General features: G+C 40.2%; 1 protein-coding gene across 2 annotated transcripts in view; it reads left to right on the top strand.

Annotated features, from left to right (window-relative positions):
* The first annotated feature begins 1752 nt into the window (after nt 1-1752).
* TRIM37 (tripartite motif containing 37) overlaps nt 1753-25798 on the top strand; it is a 166854-nt gene continuing 142808 nt past the window's right edge. Inside the window, exons 1-8 of one of the 2 annotated variants that reach the window (XM_080679841.1) lie at nt 1753-2268; nt 4089-4190; nt 13492-13532; nt 14790-14906; nt 18273-18360; nt 21982-22104; nt 23954-24077; nt 25159-25226. In XM_080679841.1, the coding sequence (XP_080535967.1) occupies nt 2248-2268; nt 4089-4190; nt 13492-13532; nt 14790-14906; nt 18273-18360; nt 21982-22104; nt 23954-24077; nt 25159-25226 (684 nt within the window). In that variant the 5' untranslated portion in view covers nt 1753-2247. The remainder of the gene's footprint in view (nt 2269-4088; nt 4191-13491; nt 13533-14789; nt 14907-18272; nt 18361-21981; nt 22105-23953; nt 24078-25158; nt 25227-25798) is intronic. The other variant, XM_080679840.1, reaches the window with a different exon arrangement.

A 25798-nucleotide genomic window follows, 5' to 3' on the forward strand; every position in this document is an offset into this window, starting at 1 on the left:
CTTGGCTCTGCTTCTGTTGTCACATCTCTTTCTGTGACTCTCCCCTGCTGTATTTCAGTATGACTTTTGTTCTCCTCCAGCCTATATTACTGTACTTGTTTATTCTATATGAAAGCTAAGAAATTGAAATCAGAAGAGTACTGCCAACTGCTGCTTGCTAGTTTTGTGTGTGTTTGTATGTATTTCCCTACTTATTTTTAAATAACTGCTGGCCTGGACAATAATGTAATTGTCCAAAGTAGGGACAGATCTTGATATAAATGTTAATCACAGGGTTATTTACAATAGTAAAACATACACATCTGGCTAATAGCAGGCAAACAGGAAAGTAAATCATGATGTATCTATCTATGCAATAGGAGGTCAGAGTTGCCTTTAAATTATTACTGTTAATGTTCAGGGAAATGCTGAATGGGGAGTGGAAGCAGATATTGCTGTTTTGAAGTTAAAATTGGGCTTTGACATCATATCTGAGATGTAAATAGCAGGTTTTAATTTCCAGCTGTTTTACACTGAGAAAATCACTTCTCTGTGCCTGCATGGTGGGAAGCACAATGAAATGTTGTTTGGTTTTGAAGGATAAATATTGAAGGATATTGAGTAATCCTTCAGTAAATGATATTTCCATATATGTAATAAAAACGAGGCATTGAAACGACTAGGAAAAATACATCAAATGTTAGGTCTGCAGGTTATAGAATTATACTTTAATATAATTTTAAGAATTTGCTATGAGCATGTATTTGTCCATTGGCCAACGTACAATAACTGACAAACAGGGTTAGGAGAGTTGCTCCAGTTAAAATTGTCTTGTCCAGTTTGAATATGTCAAGAACACAAAGCCCCCCTCCTTTAATTTACATTTTAGTAACAGATAATCATTTTCTTCAATACTCAGGCAATATTAATGAAGTTCCTGTACATAAGTAATTTTTGGCACATAAAGTTGTTGCCCACTAATTTTAATAAAATCCAAATGCTTTAATAGTCAATAACTTTCTAGATTATAGTTGATTCTCTACACGTGTATTCTAGGTTGAGCTAAGAGTAATAGTTTGTAACAAACTAGAAAGAAAAAATTAAACTCAAATCAAGAATTTGATGCACGCTCCTTGTCTCACACCTTCCACTCCTGCAATATTTAAACTATGATACGGAATTTGTAGAAAGCGGCCGCCAATCTAGGAAAGCTGAATACAGCTGATAACGTTTTGCACTTTGTACTGTCTCATGGCAACCGCGCACCTCAAGTGGCAAGAAATGCAGGTGTGGTGTGGGTCTTACGTCTACATAATCTGCGGTCCCGTTCTCCCAGCCCTGAAATGAGAAACTATACCGCTGTAAGGCTTCACAGTCTGGAGCTTCGCTTCAGGTGGAGCGGAAATTTTAAAAACCTGAGTCTTGGCTTCCTTCCAGAGAAAAAATCACTAGCCAGGTAACCACTTGCACCACGGTTTTTGCAAAGAGCGGGCCATACACCGCCTGCAGCCAAAATCACCGAGAGAGATTGTTGAAAATGCGGATTTAGTGGGGCTCTACCCTAGAATCAGAATACCTAGGCGTGTGGCTTTGCAGTTTGCGTTTTTCACAAGCATTCCAGGTGGCTCTGCTGGTTGGCGCGCAAGTTTTGAGAACGGTGGGGCAACGCCCCTCCCCTGAAGGGACGGGGCCCTGCCAATGCCTGCCTTATCCAGGGGTCGAAAGCAAGCTACCTTTTAGCATGGAACCGCCAAATCTCGTGTGCGCCTCCGCACCGCGGGAACTAGGTGCCCGCCTCTCCGCTCGGCTCCTCTAACGCTGCGTCCTGCGCGCATGCGCGCCGGCGCCTTTCTGCGCCGCCGCGCCTCCAGCTGCCCTGGTTACCGTAGGTGTTTGTGAATTCCCTGCAGTGCCTACTTCGCTGGAGACCTGAGGCGCCAGTCTTTAGTAGCGGTTCGACACGCGCGCGCCCGCCCGCCCGCCCGCGTCTCGCTCCCGTTTGGGCGGCTGAGCCGGGAGGATCTGCGGCCACTTCTCGCCCTCCCACTGCTCTCTAGGGCGGGCACGCGGATAAAATGGCGAAGTGGGGGTAGCTGGCGCGGAACCTGAAGCGATGGGGCGCGCTAGCAGGGCGGTCGTTGGAGCCTCCTGACGTGGGCGCGGGGTTGTTCTCCGCGGCAGTTTGAACTGGCGACCTCGGGCCGGCGCCTAATAGGTCAGACCACGGACTCCGCGGGTCGCTGTAGGCCCCGCCGAGAGTCGGAGGCAATGGATGAACAGAGTGTAGAGGTGAGGAGGTTTGAGGAGGTTGGTGGTTCGTCTCCCCATGCTACCCGCTGAGTGTTTTTTAATCGGGTCGCCTTTCCCTAGTCCCCTCTGGTAGGGACTCCGCCGCTGCCGCCAGGTGCGAAGGACGGCGTGCTTGTACTGCAGCCCTCTGGTGCCTGTGCTCTGACCGCTCCCGCAGTCAGGTGGTGCGTATCTTGGCGTTTTCAGGTTGTCTCAACCCGGGTACTCATCCCCACGGGGTTTTTGCAAACTACGGCCTGTGCAGAGTAAAACTGCAGATTCATTACAGGGACGTGCCCTGACACTCGCAACCAGTTCTTGTGATTTCTGTGCGGATCTAATTCTCCCTCCGAATGGATAACCATTCTTCCTAGCGGTGCATTTTTGTAGACTTCTGCCCTTCCTAGATTGAATGAGCATATACTCTTAATTATCTTATTTGGCTGCAGTTTGCCAGAACAACCTTATTCTTATTATATCTGGCACTTGTAAGCTCTGATTTAAAATTGTTGGGGTATTTACATAAAGGCTAGGGACATTTAAAAAAAAGATTGGTTATTGAACATAATTATATGATAATTGTCAAGTACTATATTAATTGTCGAAATATTAAAATACTGAACCCTTGCTTTTTAGTAAGGGTAGCGATGTTACAGGGCTCTTTAAACTAGTTCACCCAATGGTTATATCGCCCCCACCTCCCTCCCCGCCAGCATCTGCCCCGCACAGGTTCTTTTGGCTTGCGGTCATGATTAGCCTCGCATGTGAAAGTATTATAAAGGTTTGGTAACTTGACCTTGGTTTTATAAGAGTTTAATTCTCTTGTCCGATCAACTTAAAATATATAATAACCTACATTTAATTATATCTGTTTTTCTTGTCAGTTACTTCCTAAATTGATTCATATGAGGCTTGTTGCAAAGATAATACTATTTATTCTAATTTATGTGATCTTTTTTTCTTCCCAAAGCATTGGGAGAACTGCCACTAAAATTCTCAAGGGTAGAATCTCAGGCTTAAATAAATAGCTACTTGGTTGCAGCATCAGGGCAGAAAGTCAGATTTCTGGATTCTGAATTAGTTTCTTTAAATAAAAAAAAATTGTTTTTAATCCTCACCTGAGGATGTTTTATTGATTTTTTTTTTAAATATGTTTTTATTGATTTTAGAGAGAGGGAAAGGGAAAAGAAGAGAAACATCATGTGAGAGAGGGATACATCCATTAGCTTCCTTCTGCTTGCCCTCTACTGGGGATCTAGCCTGCAACCGGGCATGTGCCCTGACCATGAATCAAACCAAAGACCCTTTGGTGCATGGGAGGAAGCTCAACCAACTGAGCCACACCGGCCAGGGCTTTAGTGATTGTTGTTCCACTTACTCATACATCCATTGGTTGATTCTTGTAAGTCCCCTGACCAGACTGAACCCACAGTCTTGGCCAATCAGGATGACACTCCAACCAACTGAGCTACCCATCTAGGGCATTGATCAAAGTGCACTGCTTTTAAGATATGTATCTCTTAAAAACTTATCAAAGCAATTCATCCCCCTTGGAAAATTGCAGAGAAAGTAAAAAGTTCATATTCCTTTAGTCGTGTAGTTTGCCTCTTTTTTCCCCCTTACTGTTAAACATAAGCATGTTTCCTGTATCATTAAATAGTCGAAGAAATATTTGTAGTGACTGTATCGTAATCTATGTCAACTGTGATAATATTTGGATATTTGGGCCAGCCAGATTCTTGTCATTATAATTAATCATGCTTTTTACTCTTGATCAGTAGCCTAACCTGGTTGGACCTTACATCTTTCATTATTTTCAGAGCATTGCTGAGGTTTTCCGATGTTTCATCTGTATGGAGAAATTGCGGGATGCACGCCTGTGTCCTCATTGCTCTAAGCTTTGCTGTTTCAGCTGTATCAGGGTAAGCTGTATTTTTCTTTCCACATGCATTTAGCATATGTAGGATATATTGGTAAATGGTAAAAATTAACCATTTTCTTTACCTTTGTCTTATTTTAGATTTTGTGTCCTTTTAAAAAATGTCTTTAATGAATGTTCCTTAATAGAGAGATCCTCAGTGTATATTGCTTAGTACTGTGGAGATGAATAATCATCAAATGATAACTGCCATGAAATGTCTGGAAACCAAAACCCACTATAATTCTAATATATTTACATTATTAAATCACTACACATTTAACAAGTACTTACAAAGGGCTGGCCTGCATTGTGCTTGAGGTTGAGGGATATGAAGATAAATGACAAAGTGCCTGCCCTGAAGGAACTTAAATCTAATAAAGAGAATGGACTTTGTGTTTATATTGAAGAATGTATACCGTCATAATGAGACACTAACAAAATGTTGTGATACCCAGAGGAGGGAGAGTTCATACTTGTTTGGCTATGTTTTCAGGCTAGGTCTCCTGCAATTATCTAGCTACACTTAGTTGATTCTCTCTTATTACCTGTTTTTGTGTGTGTGTGTGTGTTTTAATTTTTTTTATTTTCTGCTCCCTTTTTTTGTCCCCCTAATTCTCTCTCTCCCTCTTTTTTTTAATCCCTTCTTAATTTTCAGCATAAGTAGCACTTTATGTTTGTCTACAATTATTGACTTTCTTTTCTCTTAAATTTTGCAGACTTTTAAAATTAGGTATAATTTACGTACAATAAACTACACATATTTAAAGTGTATGGTTTGATAAGTTTTGACAAATGTATATACCTCAGAAACCATCACAGTGGTCAAGATAGTGAAAATATCTGCAATCCCCCAGTTTCTTTGCATCTCTGGGTAATGTCTCCTTCTGCTTATCTGGTTCCAGGCAACCACTGATCTGCTTTCTGCCACTATAGATATGTGTGGATTTTCTGGAATTGTATACAAATGGAATCTTACAATATGTACTCTTATGTATCTTTTTTTATTCATCAAAATTATTTTGATATTTAACTATGTCAGGTGTATAAATAGTGTTCCTTTTTGCTGTGCAGTGATAGCATTGCATTGTATGCATATGCCATAATTTGCTTATCCATTCACCTGTTTTATTGTTTTAAATGAGGTATAATTGACATTTAAAACATTATATTAGTTTTAGATGTGCAACGTATTTCTACATTCAACATTTGTATATATTTGTATATATTGAAAAATGATGACTACACTAACTCTAGTTAACATCCACCACTATACATAGTTACAAAATTTTTTTTTCTTTTTTTTTTTTTTTTAAATAAATCTTTATTCAGATTATTACAATTATTTCTCCTTTTTTCCCCCATAGCTCCCCTCCAGCCATTTCCCACCCCACCTTCTGCCCTTATCTACCCCCCACTGTCCTCATCCATAGGTGTATGATTTTTGTCCAGTCTCTTCATGAACCCCCCCATACCCCTTTCCCCCTGAGAATTATCAGTCCACTCCCCTTCTATGCCCCCGATTCTACTGTATTCACCAGATTATTCTGTTCCTCAGGTTTTTAATTCACTTGATTTTTAGGTTCACTTGTTGATAGATATGTATTTGTTGTTCACAATTTTTATCTTTCCTTTTTTCTTCTTCCTCTTCTTTAAGAATACCTTTCAGCATTTCATATAATACTGGTTTGGTGGTGATGAACTCCTTTAGCTTTTTCTTGTCTGTGAAACTCTTTATCTGCCCTTCAATTCTGAATGATAGCTTTGCTGGGTAGAGTAATCTTGGTTGTAGGTTCTTGCTATTCATCACATTGAAAATTTCTTGCCACTCCCGTCTGGCCTGCATAGTTTCTGTTGAAAAGTCAGCTGACAGTCGTATGGGTGCTCCCTTGTAGGTAACTAACTGTTTTTCTCTTGCTGCTTTTAATATTCTCTCTTTGTCTTTTGCTCTTGGCATTTTAATTATGATGTGTCTTGGTGTAGTCCTCTTTGGATTCCTTTTGTTTGGGGTTCTGTGGGCTTCCTGGACTTGTAAGTCCATTTCTTTCACCAGGTGGGGGAAGTTTTCGGTCATTATTTCTTCAAATAGGTTTTCAGTATTTTGCTCTCTCTCTTCTTCTGGCACCCCCATAATTCTGATGTTGGTACGCTTGAAGTTGTCCCAGAGTCTTCTTACATTATCTTCAACTTTTTGGATTTTTTTTTTTGCTTTTTGCTTTTTCGGTTGAGTGTTTTTTGCTTCTTTGTATTTCAATTCTTTGACTTGATTTTTGTGTTCTTCTTGTCTGTTTTTGGGTCTCTGTATAATATTTTTTATTTCAGTCAGTGTATGTTTAATTTCTAGTTGGTCCTTTTTCATCTCTTCGAGGGTCTCGTTATATTTATCGGCCTTTTCTAGGATATTCTTAAAAAGCCTTATAACCGTGGTTTTGAATTCTATATCCAGTCGTTTGTTTTCCTCCATTTCTTTCGTTTGTGATCTGATTCTTAGACGCCGCATTTTCACTGCTTCCCTGAGTTGGTAGATTTGTGTGCTAGGTTTCCAATTTGGCCCAGTGGGTCTGCCTCCCCAGTTAACCTGAGGTGGACACTCTTGGTTCACACCTTTGTGGACTGTGTGTACAGCCTTGTTGTAATTAAGTCTTTATTGTTGTTGGTATCACTGGGAAGAATTGACCTCCAGGCCAGTTGGCTGTAAGGATCAGCTGTGTCTATGCTGGGAGAAGTCCGGTGCTGGAGACAGCCTTATAGGATTAGACTTGCCAAATTGCAATAGCCTCTGTGCTCAGCTTGGATGGGGTGGAGTCTCAGTCTTGGCTTCCCATCAGCCTTGCCCTTGCTAGCACGTGTGTGCCTTCAGTCCTCTGCCTTCCCGGCTCCCGATTCTCCGCCCGAGAGTCCAGACTCCCCCCACAAGAGCGTGGGTCTCCGGGGGCTCGCCTGGAACTGGGGTTCACTGCAGTCAGAACTGGGGCTCACTTCAGTCAGAACTGGTGTTCAGTGCCGTCAGAAGCCTCTGACTCCCTTCTGTTAGGGAAAGCCTGTGGCAGCCCCCGCAGCCTTTGTGCGCACTGGCGCGAGCGGACTTTCAGTCTTCCGCCTCCCCCGGCTCCCGAGTCTCCGCCCGAGAGTCCAGACTCCCCCCACAAGAGCGTGGGTCCCCGGGGGCTCGCCTGGAACTGGGGTTCACTGCAGTCAGAACTGGGGCTCACTTCAGTCAGAACTGGGGTTTTGTGCCGTCAGGAGCCTCTCACTCCCTTCTGCTAGGGAAAGCCTGTGGCAGCCCCCGCAGCCTTTGTGCGCACTGGCGCGAGCGGACTTTCAGTCTTCCGCCTTCCCCGGCTCCCGAGTCTCCGCCCGAGAGTCCAGACTCCCCCCACAAGAGCGTGGGTCTCCAGGGGCTCGCCTGGAACTGGGGTTCACTGCAGTCAGAACTGGGGCTCACTTCAGTCAGAACTGGGGTTTTGTGCCGTCAGGAGCCTCTCACTCCCTTCCGCTAGGGAAAGCCTGTGGCAGCCCCCGCAGCCTTTGTGCGCACTGGCGCGAGCGGACTTTCAGTCTTCCGCCTTCCCCGGCTCCCGAGTCTCCGCCCGAGAGTCCAGACTCCCCCCACAAGAGCGTGGGTCTCCAGGGGCTCGCCTGGAACTGGGGTTCACTGCAGTCAGAACTGGGGCTCACTTCAGTCAGAACTGGGGTTTTGTGCCGTCAGGAGCCTCTCACTCCCTTCCGCTAGGGAAAGCCTGTGGCAGCCCCCGCAGCCTTTGTGCGCACTGGCGCGAGCGGACTTTCAGTCTTCCGCCTTCCCCGGCTCCCGAGTCTCCGCCCGAGAGTCCAGACTCCCCCCACAAGAGCGTGGGTCCCCGGGGGCTCGCCTGGAACTGGGGTTCACTGCAGTCAGAACTGGGGTTCAATGCGGTCGGGGGCTCCCTCCCCCTTCCGCCAGAGAAAGCCAGCCAGGCACTCCGCCGCCCTTCCTCTCTGCGCGCACAAAGACCCTTTGCCGTACCTCCAATTCTCTGTGAGCTTTTCTCCTTCCTTCTAGTTGTAGAATTTTCACTCAGTCAGCTTTCCTGCGGTTCTGGATGGTGTCCATTCTGTCTTTTAGTTGTAGTTTTGAAATTGTTGTGCGAGGCAGCAGTTTAGGTGTTTACCTATGCCGCCATCTTGGTTTCTCTCCAAAATTTTTTTTTTCTTAAGATGAGGACTTTTAAGATCTGTTCTCTTAGCAATTTACAAATATGTAGCACATATTATTAACCATACTATTAACCATAGTTATGGTTATATGTTAATAACAACATTATTATTAACATACTGTACACATTCACTTGTTGATGGATACATGGGTTGCTTCTAGTTTTTGGCATTTACATAGAGCTATGAGCATTTATATACAAGTCTTTGAATGGACTTCAGTTTTCATTTCTCTTGGGTAAATAATTAGGAATGGAGTGTCTCAGGCATCCTCAAACTACGGCCTGCGGGCCACATGCGGCCCGCCGAGGACATTTATCCGGCCCGCCGGGTGCCGCTGCCTGTCCTGCTTAGCAGCCAACTCGTCCCGGGCCCGCAGTGCGCATAGGAATTTGTTCATAGTTTTTTTTTTAAACTATGGTCAGGCCCTCCAGCGGTCTGAAGGACAGTGAACTGGCCCCCTGTTTAAAAAGTTTGAGGACCTCTGGAGATCATATGGTAGATGTTTAACTGTTTAACATATTGTCAGACTGTCTTCTAACATATTGTCAGACTGTATCATTTTACGTTCTCACTGGTATGTATGAGAGTGCTAATTCCATGTTAATGCCAAAACTTGGTTTGTTCAGTCTTGAATTTTAGTAGTGGTACCTCAACTTTCCCCTTAAGATCAGGAAAAAGACAAGGTTGCCTACTTTCATTACTTCTATCATTACCTTCTCTCCCAACCCTTGGTAACCAGCATTCTTCATGTTTCTACAAATTTGACTAGTTAAGTACCTCATATAAACCCAATTATACAATATTTTTCTTTTAGTACTTATTTATGGGCTCTCTGTTGGTCTTTCTTTCTGTCTTCATGCCAGTACAAACCTGTTTTTATTACTATAGCTTTGTAGTAAATTGAAATCAGGAAATTCAAGATAGTTTTGGCTATTTATGGTCCCTTGTGATTCTTTTTGAATTTTAGATGGGGTTTTTCTAGTTCTGTAAAAAGCACCATTGTGATTTTGATAGGAAATGCATTGATTCTGTAGATTGCTTTTGGTAGTATTGCCATCTTAACAATACATTTTTTAATCCATGAATATGGGATGTCTTTCCATTTATTTAGGACTTTCTTTAATTTTTTTCAGCAATATTTTGTAGTTTTCCACATAAAAATCTTTCAATTCCTTGGTTAAATTTATTCCTAGATATTTTACTCTTTGTGATACTATTGTAAATATATTGTTTTCTTAATTTTCTCCTTGGAGTCTTTGCTGGTGTATAGAAATATGTGTTTTTTGTGTGTTGATTTTTGTATCCTGCAACTTTGGTGAATTTATTAGCTTTAACTTAAGTTTCTTGTGAAATCTAGGGTTGTCTACATATCTGATCATGTGTCATCATAAACATAATATTACTTCTTTTCCATTTTGGATGCTTTTTGTTTCTTTTTTCTTCCTTAATTGCTCTGGCTGAAATGTTCAGTATTAATGTTGAATAGAAGTGCTAAAAGCAGGCATCCTTGTCTTTTCCTTGTTCTTAACAGAAAAGTTTTCCATCTTTAACCATTGAATATGATGTTTGCTGTGGGTTTTTAAAATGGATTTTAGCCCTAGCTGGCTTGGCTCAGTGGATAGAGCATCGGCCTGTGATTTAAGGGTCCTGGGTTCAATTCCGGTCAAGGTCACCTACCTTGGTTGCAGTCTCTGGCGTGAGGCAGTCTCTCTCACATTGATATTTCCCTCTTTCTGTCTCTTCCCTTACCTTTCACTCTCTCTAAAAATCAGTGAAAAAATATCCTCAGTTGAGGATTAACAATCGATAAAATAAGGACTCTATCAGTTGAGAAAGTTCTCTCCTATTCCTATTTTTTGAGTGTTTTTATCATGAAAGGATATTGGATTTAGTAGTCAGATGTTCAGATGTCTTTTTTCCTTCGTTTTATTAATGTGATGTATTACACTGAGTGATTTTTGTATGTTGAACTGTCCTTGCATTCCAGGAATAAATCACTTGGTCATGGCGTATAATCAAGAAAACTTGAGCTCAGTCACTTGTCTATTTCATGTGGTTAATAAGTGCTAGAGCTAGGAATCAGACTGTCTAAAGCTTGTGGTTCCATTTAATGAGTGAGAAAAATCAGTTCTTCAGTTGAATGTGAAGGAATTATTATAAAGATGTTTCTTTAATATTTCTTGTGCATTAATATTGTTCACTGGTTTTTACCTTAAGTTTTGGTTTGGAAGAAACATTGTTTTCTTCAAAGTATGAAAATTGACAAATTTATTTTGTAATTAAGTTAGACTGTATAATATGTACAAGGTAAAAATGCTACATACATATAGAGAAGGGAAAGGTCACTAGATTGGGATAGGCAGGTAAGTTTTATGGTTATAATCAATGGATATTCCCATGTGAGAGTGCACAGAGAGAGGGACTCTATAAGCAAATGGACAGCCCTGATGTCAAGAGTGGTATATATTGCAACAATAGCCCTTTTGGATGGGAGAAGTATATTAAAAACATAAATTGGTCTCAACCTTTATAGAGCTTATTGTGAAGCAGGAGAGGGGAGACTATAACCACAATGAAGGGGAAAGTATAGGTTGCTGTGGTCGAGCATGGCAGTGATACCTAAAATAGTCTGTAGAGCAAGCATGTCAAACTCTCGGCCCACGGGCCACATGCGGCCCACAACGAATATTTTCATGGCCCAGCCAATATAATGGTATGTAAGAAACATTTTAATAAATATTTCGTAACTTAATTTTTACAATATCCTGTTATACATAATTATAAATAATGAACTACAACGTTCGCTAATGACTGATTATTATAATTGTGTTGCATTCATTTCCCTTACATGCCTTATGTGCAGGTGCACCATTTCTCTCCACTAATACTAGGAAGCGAATATATTTTTTTAAATATGCATTTTTTATTGATTTCTTTTTTACAGAGAGGAAAGGAGAAGGATAGAGAGTTAGAAACATCGATGAGAGAGAAACATCGATCAGGCGCCTCCTGCACACCCCCTACTGGGGACGTGCCCACAACCAAGGCACATGCCCGTGACCGGAATCGAACCTGGGACCTTTCAGACTGCAGGCCGACACTCTATCCACTGAGCCAAACCGGTTAGGGCTAGCAGCGAATATTTTAGTAGCTGATTGCCACATCATTAGTCTTGCACTGACTTGTTTAGTGTGCGCAACGGGAAATATTTCACTTTCGGAGAACAAGAAAAATAGGTTTATTTGCATTATGCTTATTAATTTGTGCAGTTATTCAGTGTCTGGTAAGTTAATGTTCAAGAAAAAAATACTAATTTTTATTAAAATGTTCTATTTTATGTTAACGATTACTCATTTCAGCCCTTTGTATTCAGCATGTCTCTATCGAAAAATACCTATGTTTCTATGAAAATTGAAGCTTTTGTTTTTTTTATAGCCCACATAAACTTAAACCTTGTTTATTTGGCTCATGTTAGCCTTTGAGTTTGACATGCTTGCTGTAGAGAGTCAGGGAAAGCTTTCTGAAGGAAGTGGCTTATAAACTGAAATCTAAAGGATGAGTAGGAATAAACCATTTGAATAAAGGTATTGACAAATATCCTGGGCAGAGAGATTCCAAATATATTTAAAGGTTTAACCTTGCTGGGTCCCCTAGGTTGAGGTAGAGGACAAGGCTAGGGAGGTGTGGGCTGAAAGCAGCCTAGGAGAGGTGCTATGACTTTAGTAGAGTTTTTTCAGGGGAAGAAACTTGGCCCAAATTTTGTTTTTACCAAGGGACTGAAGAAATAATTTTCAAGGTTATTAAGAATGGAGGAATCCTCTTCCATGTATTTTCTTCTTCTAGCTTTATTTACTAGAGGCCCGGTGCATAAATTCGTGCATGGGTCGGGTCCGGCCAGCCCACCCCAATCGGGGCCGATTGGGCTGGGCCAGCGGGGGGAAGGGGGGGGAGGGAGGTTGGCTGGCTGGCCCCACCCCAGATCCGGGGGAGGGGCCACAGGCAATTGGCCAGCCGGCCCACCCCTGATCAGGGTGGGGGAACTGGTTGGGGGCAGGGCCAGCCAAGGGTAGGGGCTGCAGGTGGTTAGCCGGCTGGCCCCGCCCTGGTCGAACTCTTGGTTGAACTGGTCGAGGGGACAATTTGCAAATTAGCCTTTTTTTATATGGGATTTTACTGTGAGGTACCTTTTCCCTCTTGTCTAATTTTTATTGTCCTTTAACGTTTCCTTGGGAATTTTATTTCTGAGTTAATTAATTGACTTTAAGTAAAAGCTTATGTTCTTTTATAAAAGTACATAGGGATAAACAGAAATATCAGATACTGAAATACATTCATTTACCTCTGAACCAATTTACCAGACTATTAAAAAAATATATTTACCATAAATATTGTTTTTTTGGAAAGGCATTCAGAAAATCTTAGCATCTCCTTTGTATATGGTGTGATACTGCTCCCTAACTCAGTAATAATTACAATGGTTAAATTAATATAATTTGAGGTTTAGTGGTGACATTTTGTAATTAAAAGGATTTGTAAAACCTTTTTATAATTATGACAAAGCAAAGTTATGTAGATGTTTAAAAGTTATTGAACTGTGGAACTCAAGACACAAAATGGTTTTGTTATATTGCTTATTCATATTTTAGGTCTAATTTATATCTATAACGTATGTGCTTCAAAATTAATTTGCTTTTCTAAAAAGGGATGTATTAGTACCTTAAACTTCCTTGGGGATTTTATGGTATGTTAGTTAAACTTCCTTGCAGATTCTAGGGTGGGTTATTTAGAAGTAAAATCCTGTGGTTTATGTTTAGAGATGGTAGTGACCATCTGCGATCCAAATAGTCCTAGGATCACTTTCTTTCCTATGAGAGAATAGCTTCTTAACTATTTTGGGATGAGTTCTATCCCTTTGAAAGTTTGTCCTGGTCAATAGATAATGAGAGGAAGACAGTAGGTTGTCTACTATTTCTAGAAGTATCTTTATAATTAATGCAGGCACTATGGAGTTAAACTTATTAAATTTGGTATATAAGTATTCAATCTGTACAAATTAAAGTAATAGTGTTTCTACAATCAAAAGCTAATTTCTTTTTTTACCTCCTTAGCGCTGGCTGACAGAGCAGAGAGCTCAATGTCCTCATTGCCGGTAAGTGTTTTGCTATGATTATTTGTGTATTTGGAAAATAATAAGGTGTTGGAGTTGGACTGTGCCCTAATATTAATAAAATTCTTTCTGTACTCTTCATTTCTCCTCTTTGTGAATACAGCTGAAAAGAAATTAAGTAATCTCTCTAGATATAGCAATAAACTAATTTATCTTAGAATTATGTAGAATGCATTAAATTGTTTACCTTATTTTAGAAAATCATGCTTAACTTAAAATTAAAAAGGTTTCTGGTTTTAAAAAATCTTAATAGTATAGGTAAATATTTTTTTAAAGTCTTTTGATTCTGTTACTCTTCACCTAGTCTTGTCATGAAATAACACTTTCAGGTGAAATTGTTGGGGTTGTATCTAGTCTTCTAAACATTTTCTATCTATGTACTGATATCTATATATATAAAAGGATAATAGGCAAATTGTCCCTGTGTGAGTTTGACCAGGAGACTGGGAGTTTGATTGCTCAGTATGATGTGCGCTGACCACCGGGGGGCAGCTCAGAATGAAGGAAGGCCCCAGCTGGCAGCCCCCAATCGGCTCTGATCGCTGGTCAGGCCTAGGGACCCTACCCATGCATGAATTTCATGCACCGGGGCCTCTAGTGTGTATATATAATTGTTTTCTTACAACACAAATAATATAGTACTGTTTTTTTTTAAATATGAAATATAGTGGTACCTTTCTTTATGTACCCATGTCATTTAAATTTAAAAATGTTTGATTTATCTATTATGTGACCATATGTTATTTATTTATGCTTATATTTAGATATGTTTAGATTGTTTCCACTTTTGGTAATTTCAAATGATGATGCCAGATTGTGCTGAAAAATAGGTTTTTACCATTTTACATTCCTAATAAAAGATACAAAAGTGCCTTTTCCTCACATTGCTGCCACTACTGTATATTACCAATCTATTTTTTTTTTGTCCTTTTGCTAGGTGAAAATTGTATCTTTTTTTTTAAACAATATATTTTTTAAATTGATTTCAGAGAGGAAGGGAGAGGGAGAGAGAGATAGAAACATCAATGATGAGAATAATTGATTGGCTGCCTCCTGCACACCCCCTACTGGGGATCAAGCCCACAACATGGGCTTGTGCACTGACTGGGAATCAAACCATGATCTCCTGGTTCATGGGTCGACACTCAGTCACTGAGCCACGCCAGTCGGGCTAGAATGTGTTTGTCTTAGAAAATTAACTCAAATTCCTGAATTAAAAAATACATATCTTCTTTCTAGTGCTCCACTCCAGATACGAGAACTAGTAAACTGTCGTTGGGCAGAAGAAGTAACACAGCAGCTTGATACTCTTCAACTCTGTAGTCTCACCAAACATGAAGAAAATGAAAAGGACAAGTATGTCCTCAATTTCTTTAAGTATTTCATATATTTTGGTACATGTTATTTTAATGAAACTATTAAAAGGTATTTTATTTTTTTAGTTTTGTAAGTGAACACAGTTTTCTTTTGATGTGGTGTGGGTATCAGTATTTGGAAAGATCTTTCTAACGCTTGATTGGCTTCCTTTATCAGAGGCTTTCATAAAAGGAGTGTAACTGCCACAGTTTCTGATGTGCTAGTAATCTCTCTTCTTTGCCTCTTGATGCCTACTGGCTCCCCTTGGGTTTGCTGAAGATGCCTATAGGTCATTGATTAAGAACAGATTTGATAAATTTCCTTTATTTTAAAAGATGTATCCTAAATTTGGTGGTGTGGAAATCATGCTAAATTAGCTTCCAGACAGTATCTAATCTGCTGTTTCTTCATACTTTTATTGATGTTCTATTGGATATTCATCCTATATAATAAAGAGGTAATATGCAAATTGACCATCACTCCAACACACAAGATGGCCACCCCCATGTGGTCAAAGATGGCCGCCACAAGATGGCCTGCAGGGGAGGGCAGTTGTGGGCGATCAGGCCAGCAGGGGAGGGCAGCTGGGAGGGACCAGGCCTGAAAGGGAGGGCAGTTGGGGGCGATCAAGCCTTCAAGGGAGGGCAGTTAGGGGTGACCAGGCTGTCAGAAGAGGGCAATTGGGGGGGACCAGGCCAGCAGGGGAGGGCAGTTGGGGGTGACCAGGCCTGCAGGGGAGGGCAGTTAGGGGTGACTGGGCTGGCAGAGGAGGGCAGTTAGGGGCGACCAGTCCTGCAGGGGAGGGCAGTCAGGGGCGACCAGTCCTGCAGGGGAGGGCAGTTGGGGGCAACCAGGCCTGCAGGGGAGGGCAGTTGGGGGGACCAGGCCTGCAGGGGATGGCAGTTAGGGGTGACCAGGCCTGCAGGGGACGGCAGTTAGGGGTGACTGGGCCAGTAGGGCAGGGCAGTTGGGGGTAACCAGGCCTGCAGGGGAGGGCAGTTAGGGGTGACCAGGCTGGCAGAGGAGGGAAGTTAGGGGCGACCGGGCCTGTAGGAAAGGGCAGTTGCGGGGGACCTAGGCCTGCAGGGGAGAGCAGTTGCGGGGGACCAGGCCTGCAGGGGAGAGCAGTTGGGGGTGACCAGGTCTGCAGGGGAGGGCAGTTGGGGGCGACCAGGCCAGCAGGGAAGGGCAGTTAGGGGCAATTGGGCCGGCAGGGGAGCAGTTAGGTGTCGATCAGGCTGGCAGGCAGAAGCGGTTAGGGACAGTCAGGCAGACAGGCAGGTGAGCGGTTGGGAGCCAGCAGTCCTGGATTGTGAGAGGGATCCCAGATTGGAGAGGGTGCAGGCTGGGCTGAGGGACACACAAACACACCCCACCCCACCCCACCCCCGGTGCACGAATTTCGTGTACCGGGCCTCTAGTATTACTTATAAGTGAGAATATAAAATGTAGACCTATTTAGGTATTTTCTTTAAGCTCAATGATGAACAGAACAAATGCAACACTGTCTCTTTTATAGGCAAGAGAAAACTTTTTTTAAAAAATATGTATTTTTTTATTTCAGAGAGGAAGGGGGAGAGAGAGAGAGAGAGATAGAAACATCAATGAGGAGAGAGAATTACTGATCGCCTGCCTCCCGCACGCCCCCTACTGGGGATCGAGCCAGCAACCCAGGCATGTGCCCTGACCGGGAATCGAACCACGACCTCCTTGTTCATAGATGTATGTATGCTCAACCACTGAGCCATGCTGGTCCCGCAGCAAGAGAAAACTTAAAAAAAATTTTATTGTGGTAAAATACACATAACATCATTACTATCTTAACCATTTTTAAGTGTACAGTTCAGTAGTGTTAAGTATGTTCACATTGTCACACAACTAATCTCCACTAGGGCTGCCATAATAGACTAGCATAGACTGGGTGCCTTAAACAGTATTGGAGGCTGGAAGTTCAGGGTCAGGGTATTGTTTGCTTTCTGGTGAGACCTCTCTCCTTGACTTGGATATGGCTTTTTCTCTTCCGTGTTCTTACATGGCCTTTTCTCTGTTTGTAATCACTTCTGGCATCTTTCTTTTCTTGTCAGGACAACAGTCCTATTGGGTTAGGCCTCTGCTCTAATGACCTTATTTAACATCCTTAAAGTCTTTGTTTCCAAGTATAGTTACCTTAGGGCTTTCTACATGGGAATTTGGGACGGGGCGAATGCAGTTCAGTTAATAACCATGTGCATCTTCATTCCTTTGCATGTAGATCTCCAATTTAAGGGAAAATGTTATATTTTATTTAAAAAAATATATTTTTCTTGATTTCAGAGAGGAAGGGAGAGAGAGAGAGAGAGAGAGAGCGAGAGAGAAACATCAGTGATGAGGGAGAATCATTCATTGGCTGCCTCCTGCATGTCCCCCACTGGGGATCAAGCCCACAATGTGCCCTCACTGGGAATCGAACCATGACCTCCTGGTTCATAGGTCAGTGCTCAACCACTCCACAACACTGGATGGGCTGTTTTATTTTTTAAAATACGGAATGCTTCATGAATTTGTGTGTCATCCTTGTGCAAGAGCCATGCTAATCTCTTCTGTATTGTTCTAATTTTATTGTATGTGTTGCCAAAATGAACATGGGAAAACTTTTTAAAATTGAGTTGATTTTTTCAGAAAGATCTGGTATTACTTTGTACAGTTAATTAGCATTGACCACATGTAGTAAAAGTGTATGTGCATGCATACATGCTCATGTAGATACAAACACATAATCTGATTTGTCCAAAAATGTAGTAGCAGGCTAGAATTTGTCATCTAAAGCAGTGGTTTTCAGTTGGTATGCCGCAAGAATTTTTAAAATGTGTAGTATCTGACTCTAGTCAGGGGCACTGACCTTTTTTCCCTATATTGTCAAATAAAAAAAATGACAACAGCTAATATACTAGTAATAATAACTGTTCAGTGTGAATTAATCAAAATTATACCTATTTTTTCTGTCAGATCAGCAAAAAAAGAAATTTTTTGGTGTGCTGCAGAATTTTAGTAGTTTGTGTGCCATGAGATGAAAAGGGTTGAAAATTTCTGATCTATAGTAATATTAAGAAATGATGTTATATTTGTACTTTATTCAAAAACTAGTCTGCATTTTTCATGTGATTTTAAGTTCTTATAGATTAATGAAAACAGTGTTTTAAGAAAATTGTGTCCCAATGTAATTCTTTAGCTCAATTTGCAGAAGAAACTATGGAATACATTTTATATTGTTTCCTGAGATATAATTGTTTAAAATTGACCAACCTGTTTACCCAAACTTAGGAATTTGTTGAGGTAATTATTTTCCAATTTTAGTTTATAACTGTATTTTCTTTTCATAATATATAGATGTGAAAATCATCATGAAAAACTTAGTGTATTTTGCTGGACTTGTAAGAAGTGTATCTGCCATCAGTGTGCACTTTGGGGAGGAATGGTGAGCAGAACAAATTATTTTTACTTAGAGACTAGAAAGCACTGAAATACTTGGTTGATTTAGATAAAAAATAATATTTTACTTTGTTTATAGAATGAAAATTAATGATTTTGCTTTATAGCAGAAGGTATCATTCCTTCTGTTATGCCAGAAAAACAGCATTTGTGGGAGATTTTGATGTGGGATGTGTACCTTCTACATAAATATTTTCTTTTAATTATAAAATGTATATATTCATCTGCAAATCTGTAGTTGTAGGATCAAGTTCTTTTTAAATTATTTTGTATTATTTCATTAAAGTTCAGTTGATCTCATGTCCTGGCCACAATTTTTCAATTTTGGTTTATTTAAAATGGAACAACACTTTGTGAAAAATATGAATGTAAACTTCTAGATCTTATGATTTGTTTTCTAAGTAACTAAATTTTTTTTACTTTTTTAAAAATTTTTATATTTTCCAGTCTAATTCAATGTAGTTTTTTAAAGTTATCTACCTTTATCAAGTCTAAAACATTCAAGTTAGTTTTCCTAGAAATAGCTTTTTATTTTATATTTGTGTCCTTTTGTTTAATTAATATTGAATTATATACTTACAATCCTATATAATAAAGACATAATTTGCAAATTAACCCTCACACCCTCACAAGATGGCTGCCTATGACCAGGCCGGCAGGAGGGTTAGTGAGGAATGACCAAATGACTGAACAGCAGGCTGTGTGGGGCGACCAGGCTGGCGGGGGGACCATGAGGGGCGACCAGGCCAGCAGGGGGGGCAGTTGGGGGCGACAAGGCTGGCAGGGCAGGCAGTTGGGGGCTACCACGCAGCTACGGGGGGCAGTTAGGGGTGATCAGGCTGGCAGGGGGGTGAGTGATTAGGAGCCAGCAGAACAGGATTGTGAGAGGAATGTCCGACTGCCCCCCCCGACCCCCGTGCATGAATTTTGTGCACCGGGCCTTTAGAAATAAGTACAATAGGCATAAATAGGTTTGAAAATAAACGGTAGATTCTTGGTGGGGGAAGTTAGTCATAGTGGGAGCAGACATCTAGAGGTGTCTGTATTCTTAGGTCATTAGTTTGCACATTTTTGGGAGAGAATGCCAGGCAAGTTGGTTGAGTAGAACTCAATTCAGAGTTTTCTGTTGGTATTTGTTTTGTTTTGTTTTGTTTTGTTTTGTTTTGTTTTAATGTATTTTTATTGATTTCAGAGAGAGAGAAAGATAGAAACAGCCTAACTAATAAAAGAGTAATATGCAAATTAACCATCACTCTGCTATACCCACAAGCCATGCCCACCAGCCAATCAGGAGCGAATATGCAAATAAACCCAACCAAGATGGCTATGGCCACAGAGAGCAGGAGGGAGGCTAGGGTTGTCCACCGCCATGGAGGAAGCCAAGCTTTTCGCACACCCTGGTCTGCCCAGGCCTACGCTTAAGGCTACAAAGTTTAAATTATAGAAGATTAATAAACCCCAGATACCAGGGCCTTCGCTTGGGTCATCAGGGGGCATGGCCAGCCTGCAAACCACCACAGGCCCCTCACCCAGGCCGCCCCACACCCCAAGGGAACCCCCACCCTGATCCGGGACACCCTTCAGGGCAAACCAGCTGGCCCCCACCCATGCACCAGGCCTCTATCCTATCTAATAAAAGAGTAATATGCATATTGACCATCACTCCAACACACAGGATGGCAGCCCCCTTGTGGTCAAAGATCCTGCCCCCATGTGGACATAAGATGGCCACCACAAGATGGCCAGCAAGGGAGGGCAGTTGGGAGGGACCAGGCCTGCAAGGGAGGGCAGTTGGGGGCGATCAAGCCTGCAGGGGAGGGCAGTTAGGGGTGACCAGGCCTGCAGGGGAGGGCAGTTAGGGGCAAACAGGCTGGTAGGGGAGCAGTCAGGCATCAATCAGGCTGGCAGGGGAGTGGTTAGGGGGTGATCAGGCTGGCAGGCAGAAGTGGTTAGGGGCAATCAGGAAGGCAGGCAGGCGAGCAGTTGGGAGCCAGCAGTCCTGGATTGTTAGAGGGATGTCCGACTGCCCGTTTAGGCCTGATCCCACGTGGGGTCCCAGATTAGAGAGGGTGCAGTGCAGGCTGGGCTGAGGGACACTCCCCCCCCCCCCCCCCCCCCGTGCACGAATTTTGTGCACCAGGCCTCTAGTCAATGATAAGAGAGAATCATTGATTGGCTACCTCCTGCACGCTTTCTACCGCAACCTGAGCATGTGCCCTTTACTGGAATTGAACCTGGGGCCCTTCAGTCCACAGGTAGACGCTCTACCTGCTGAGCCAAACCAGCTAGAGCTTTTCTGTTGGTATTTGAATACTCCTGTGCCGACTAGAAAAAATTTATGTCCCACAACTTAGTACTTTAAATAAATGTGTTTTGTTTTTTTTTTGTATGAAGCAATGGAAACAGTATTTTTCATATTTTCAGTGGACATGCAAAAATCCATGTCATTTTTTTCTTAGAGACCATGGCTGGGTGCTTTGGTTGAACAAGACAGTTCTCTTCTTTCTTTTTAAAAAATATGTTTTTATTGAATTTAAAGAGAGATGAAGGGGGAGAGAGATAGAAACATTGATAAGAGAGAAACATAGATCAGCTGCCTCCTGCATGCCCTCTACTTTGGATCGAGCCATCCACCTGGGCATGTACCCTGACTGGGAATCGAACCGGTGGCCTCTTGGTGCATGGCCTGAGGCTCAAACAATTGAGCCATAAGTGCTAGGCAAATAAGACAATTCTAATAACTTTTCTGTTACAGGAAATTCCTTATAATAGAAATTTAAGTTCTACTTACCAATCCAGAGATTTTGATAAATTACAATACATAAATTGGATAGGAAATTGATTTTAGGCTGTTAGCTTTAAAAAATTGTTCTTTGAATACAACTGGATTTGTAAGGCTAAATTACATGGGCCTTCTGTCTCTGCAGTAACTCTTTGTGGCATGGAGAATGGGTTTATTGCTTTTGCTAATAGTGTACCATGGGTCTTTTCCTCAAATGTCTTTCTAATTTATTCAGTTGTGTTAGAGACTGGGTATTCAGTGATTAACAAGATAGATATCAAATAACTAGTTATGTACTTAATTGTTGTAATAGATATTAGGAATAAGTGTACAGTCTGATAAGAATGGATAACTATGGGACCTGACCCTCTAATCCTGAACTAATCCAAAGGATGAGTATGAGTTAAGAGGTGGAGAGTTTGGGAGGGAAGATGAATTATTTTTGAATAAGTAGGAGTTACTTTTGCAAAGGCCTGATAGGAGGACAGAAGGCTAGTGCTGATCAAGAGAAGAGTGACAAATGAGGTTGTGTCAGTGGCTTTGAGCCATGATTAAGGATCTTGGTTCTTTCTAATGAGTGAAGATTTCTAGATCAGTGTAAACATTTTGCTTAAGATCTTTATCCACTTGAAGGATTTTTTTACATGGGCCAAGTGACTTTAAGCAAGCTGTGACTTATTTTAACAAAGTGAAGGCAGCCTAAAAAAATAAAATTCATTTGGAAATATTTGCCAGTATATTAGTGTTCATAGAATGTTAAAAGGAATGTAAATACAGATAAGATATATGAAAATGTTTTAAAAGTTATTTTATTAATTTAAATAGCACGGTGGACATACTTTTAAACCTTTGGCGGAAATTTACGAGCAGCATGTTACTAAAGTGAATGAAGAGGTAGCTAAACTTCGTCGGCGTCTCATGGAACTAATCAGCTTAGTTCAAGAAGTGGTAAGACTACTACTAAAAGATCATTATCCTTTTTATAGTCTATACTATGTAATATATATTTTTATAATATAAATCAATCAGATGTTGAAATTAAGATTTAAAATAATTTTAGACATATTTTTAAATATATTTTTTGTTAATTTCAGAGAGAAAGGGAGAGGTAGAGAGATAGAGAAACATCAGTGATGAGAGAAAGTCATTGATCAGCTGCCTCCTTCCTGCACCTGTGACACTGAGGATCAAGCCTGCAACCTGGGCATTGAACCATAACCTCCTAGTTCATAGGTCAATGTTCAACCACTGAGCCATGCCAGCTGGGCAAAATTTGAAAATTTGATAGGATATATTTATAGTGAAGTCTCACCAACTTCACACTAGCCGAAGAATTAAAGTCTAAATCGCTGGCCTGTTCTGAAGTTGGAGCCAGAGAATTGTCTCTTATGCAGAAATAGAGAATCAGTTAGTGAGTTAAATAAGCCTGTTTTGTTATACACTCAATATTGACTTTTAGAAAGTCATTAAATTATTCATTCTTTGGACCCCCAGCTTTTGGGGTTTCTGCTACGAAGGAATGAATTATTTCTGATGTCCTGAACTCTGCAGAATTAAAAGAGTAATATTTAACAGTACTCTTTAGATGCTGTATGGGTCAAACAGTTTTGGTGAGCTATTTACCGTTTATAATATTTCTAATGAAAAATTCATTAAGCTTCAAACATTTAAATACTATATATACTTTTGGGATATATTTTGTTTAAAGTTGCCAGATTGATAATTGTTATAAATGAGATTTACGGGCCATTCCTAACTTAAGATGTCACCTTTGTCCCCATTCAGGAATAAAGTTTCAGATCATTAGAACTTTTTTTATACAGAAAGAAATGTTTTTGAGTTGTAGGAATGCTATCTACAAAATCATTTGGCCTTTACCTTTTTTTTTCTATTTTTCTCTTGGCAATATTATAATGTCATTAGAAAGAATATTCTAGGTTGAGATTCTAACTGCTTGTCTTTATAATAATAGTAAGTATAGGAAATGCTGCTTCTGTTAAAAAATCTATATGTACTCTGCAATCTTTGAAAATCCATTTTTTCTTCTAAAAGAAAGAAAAACTTTGTAGATATGGTTTTAAAATTTTTAAAATTATTTTAGGGTTTTGCACGATGTGAAATGGCTTTAGTTAACTTTTGGTTTGAAATGGTTTCTTATCAGAGATATAATTGGGGCTTAGAGTATGTATTCTGTATGTTACCTAAACCAATTTTTGTAATTACATACCTATCTTTTATTTATACATTATTTATTAATTTATTGTTTATGGTTTATTTATTTAAAAAATATTTTTATTGATTTCAGAGAGGAAGGGAGAGGGAGAGAGAGATAGAAACATCAATGATGAGATCATCAATCAGCTGCCTCCTGCATGCCCCCTACTTGGTTCATAGGTTGATGCTCAACCACTGAGCCACACCAGCCCAGCTTTATTGTTTAATTTTAACAAATATTTTTCCTGATTCAATTCAGTATACAATGTTTTTAAGGCCATGATTTTCCTATGATATATGAATAATTAAGAAGGATTATTAGCTTATGTTTTTTATTCTTTAATTTATTTTTATTTAATTTATTTTTTTGTTGTAATCTTCACCTGAGGATATGTTTATTGATTTTACAAGGAGTGTGTGTAGGAGGGGAGGGGGTGTGTGGAGAAAGAGAGAGAGAGAGAAACATCGATGTGAGAGAGAAAAATCGATTGCCTGTCATACGTGCCCCAACTGGGTAATGAACCCCAAACCTAGGTGGTGTGCCCTGACTGGGATTCGAACCTGCTACCTGTTTATTTTCTAGGAAAGAAATGTAGAAGCTGTAAGAAATGCAAAAGATGAGCGTGTTCGGGAAATTAGGAATGCAGTGGAGATGATGATTGCACGGCTAGATACACAGCTGAAGAATAAGCTTATAACACTGATGGGTGAGTGTTTTTCTATGCTACTGGAGTAACGGGCTTCAGGTTCAATCTTTGAAGAGAAAAGGTTGGTGAGTTCTTTAGGCTAGGAAAAGATTGGTTTAAAAATAAAAGTTCCTCCTATTAAGTGTTCCTTTTATCAAAATCGTTACTCCAGCCCTAGCCGGCTTGGCTCAGTGGGTAAAGCATCGGCCTGCGGACTGAAGGGTCCCAGGTTCGATTCCGGCCAAGGGCACATGCCTGGGTTGTGGGCTCGATCCCCAGTGGGGGCCGTGCAGGAGGAGGCTGATTAATGATTCTCTCTCATCATTGATCTTTCTATCTCTCTCTCCTTCCTTCCTCTCTGAAATCAATAAATACATTTAAAAAAAACACGTTACTCCAAATTAATATAACTTCTAATAGCCTCATTGGATATGCTTCCAGCCCTAAGGACTTTGTGATTTAAAAAAAGACAATGGTTTGATTAGGCAAGTATGCCTATTTCGTTAACTTTTTTTTTAACCTGTGAAGCAGTTTTCTTCCTTTTTGATACTAATTTCTGTAGTAATGATTCCTTTATTCCTGTGTTTTTCCAGTTTCTGGAGAACTTTTGGGGCATTCTTTTTTTACAGGTTCTTCGAATGTTCAAAGAACATAACCTTTTGCTGACAGTAAACATAAATATATGGCACACTTACTTTTTTTTTATGCCACACTTAAGTTTTGGGGAGGAATTATTTCAGAATAGTTGACTGAGTAAAAAATTTACTATTCTAGATCATTATAGCCCTTTTAGAAGAAGCAATAACATTAATTTCTTTACAAAGTATATTGTCAATGTATATTTCTTAGATGAATTTAATAAGGTCTAAATTACATTTTGCTTAAAACTAGTTAGGGTTGGTTCTAAAATCCTCTTCTCAGAGCTATTAGAATTTAGAATCAACCTCTTAAAGCTCTGAGAAAATTTTTTAGGGTAGCTGTAATGAATAAGTTTTGCTTTCCTAAAATTAACTCCTTGTTATTGAATGTATTTCATGAAAGTTAATTTTATTATTAAACCAATAATGAGCATGAATATTGGTGTTTTGCTATTTTTAAATAGGTCAGAAGACTTCTCTAACACAAGAAACAGAGCTTTTAGAATCCTTACTTCAGGAGGTAGAGCACCAGGTAATGAAATATTAAATGTAATGAAGTCTTTACCCTTTTTTGTCCATATGCTTTAAAATTCTTTTTAATAGAGATTATATAAGATCAAAAGATCTTGCGATCTATGTGCTATACTAGGGATTTTTATGGAGTAAGATTTAGCTGATTCTTCTCATGTTTTCTCCATCAGGTTTGGGAACTAAATAAAATTAAGATTTATTCTGTTTTGTAAGACTGGTGCATAGCATCTAAATCTATAAAAGATTAAAATCTCTGACTTTGTGACTTAAGTGGTGCCTTTGAGATAGAATATTATTGCCAATTACCTATATATACTATATGATTTTTATTATAAACTTAGCGTTTTTATTAAGTACATTTTAGTTAAGTATCAAAGAGCAGTCATTGTTTTAGGTATTTGAAACACAGCAATGGACAAAATGGTAAGAAAAATCTGTCCCCATAGAGTTTATATTTTAGTTAGCTGGTACGTGAGTGTTAAGTATATAGTGAATGAATAAATAAATGTGTAGTGTTACATAACTATTTGGTATACTTGTCTTTTTTTTTTTTTTTTTTTTACCATGTCACTC

The sequence above is a fragment of the Plecotus auritus genome, assembly GCF_963455305.1.
Source record: "Plecotus auritus genome assembly, chromosome: 7".
NCBI classification, from domain to species: domain Eukaryota; kingdom Metazoa; phylum Chordata; class Mammalia; order Chiroptera; family Vespertilionidae; genus Plecotus; species Plecotus auritus.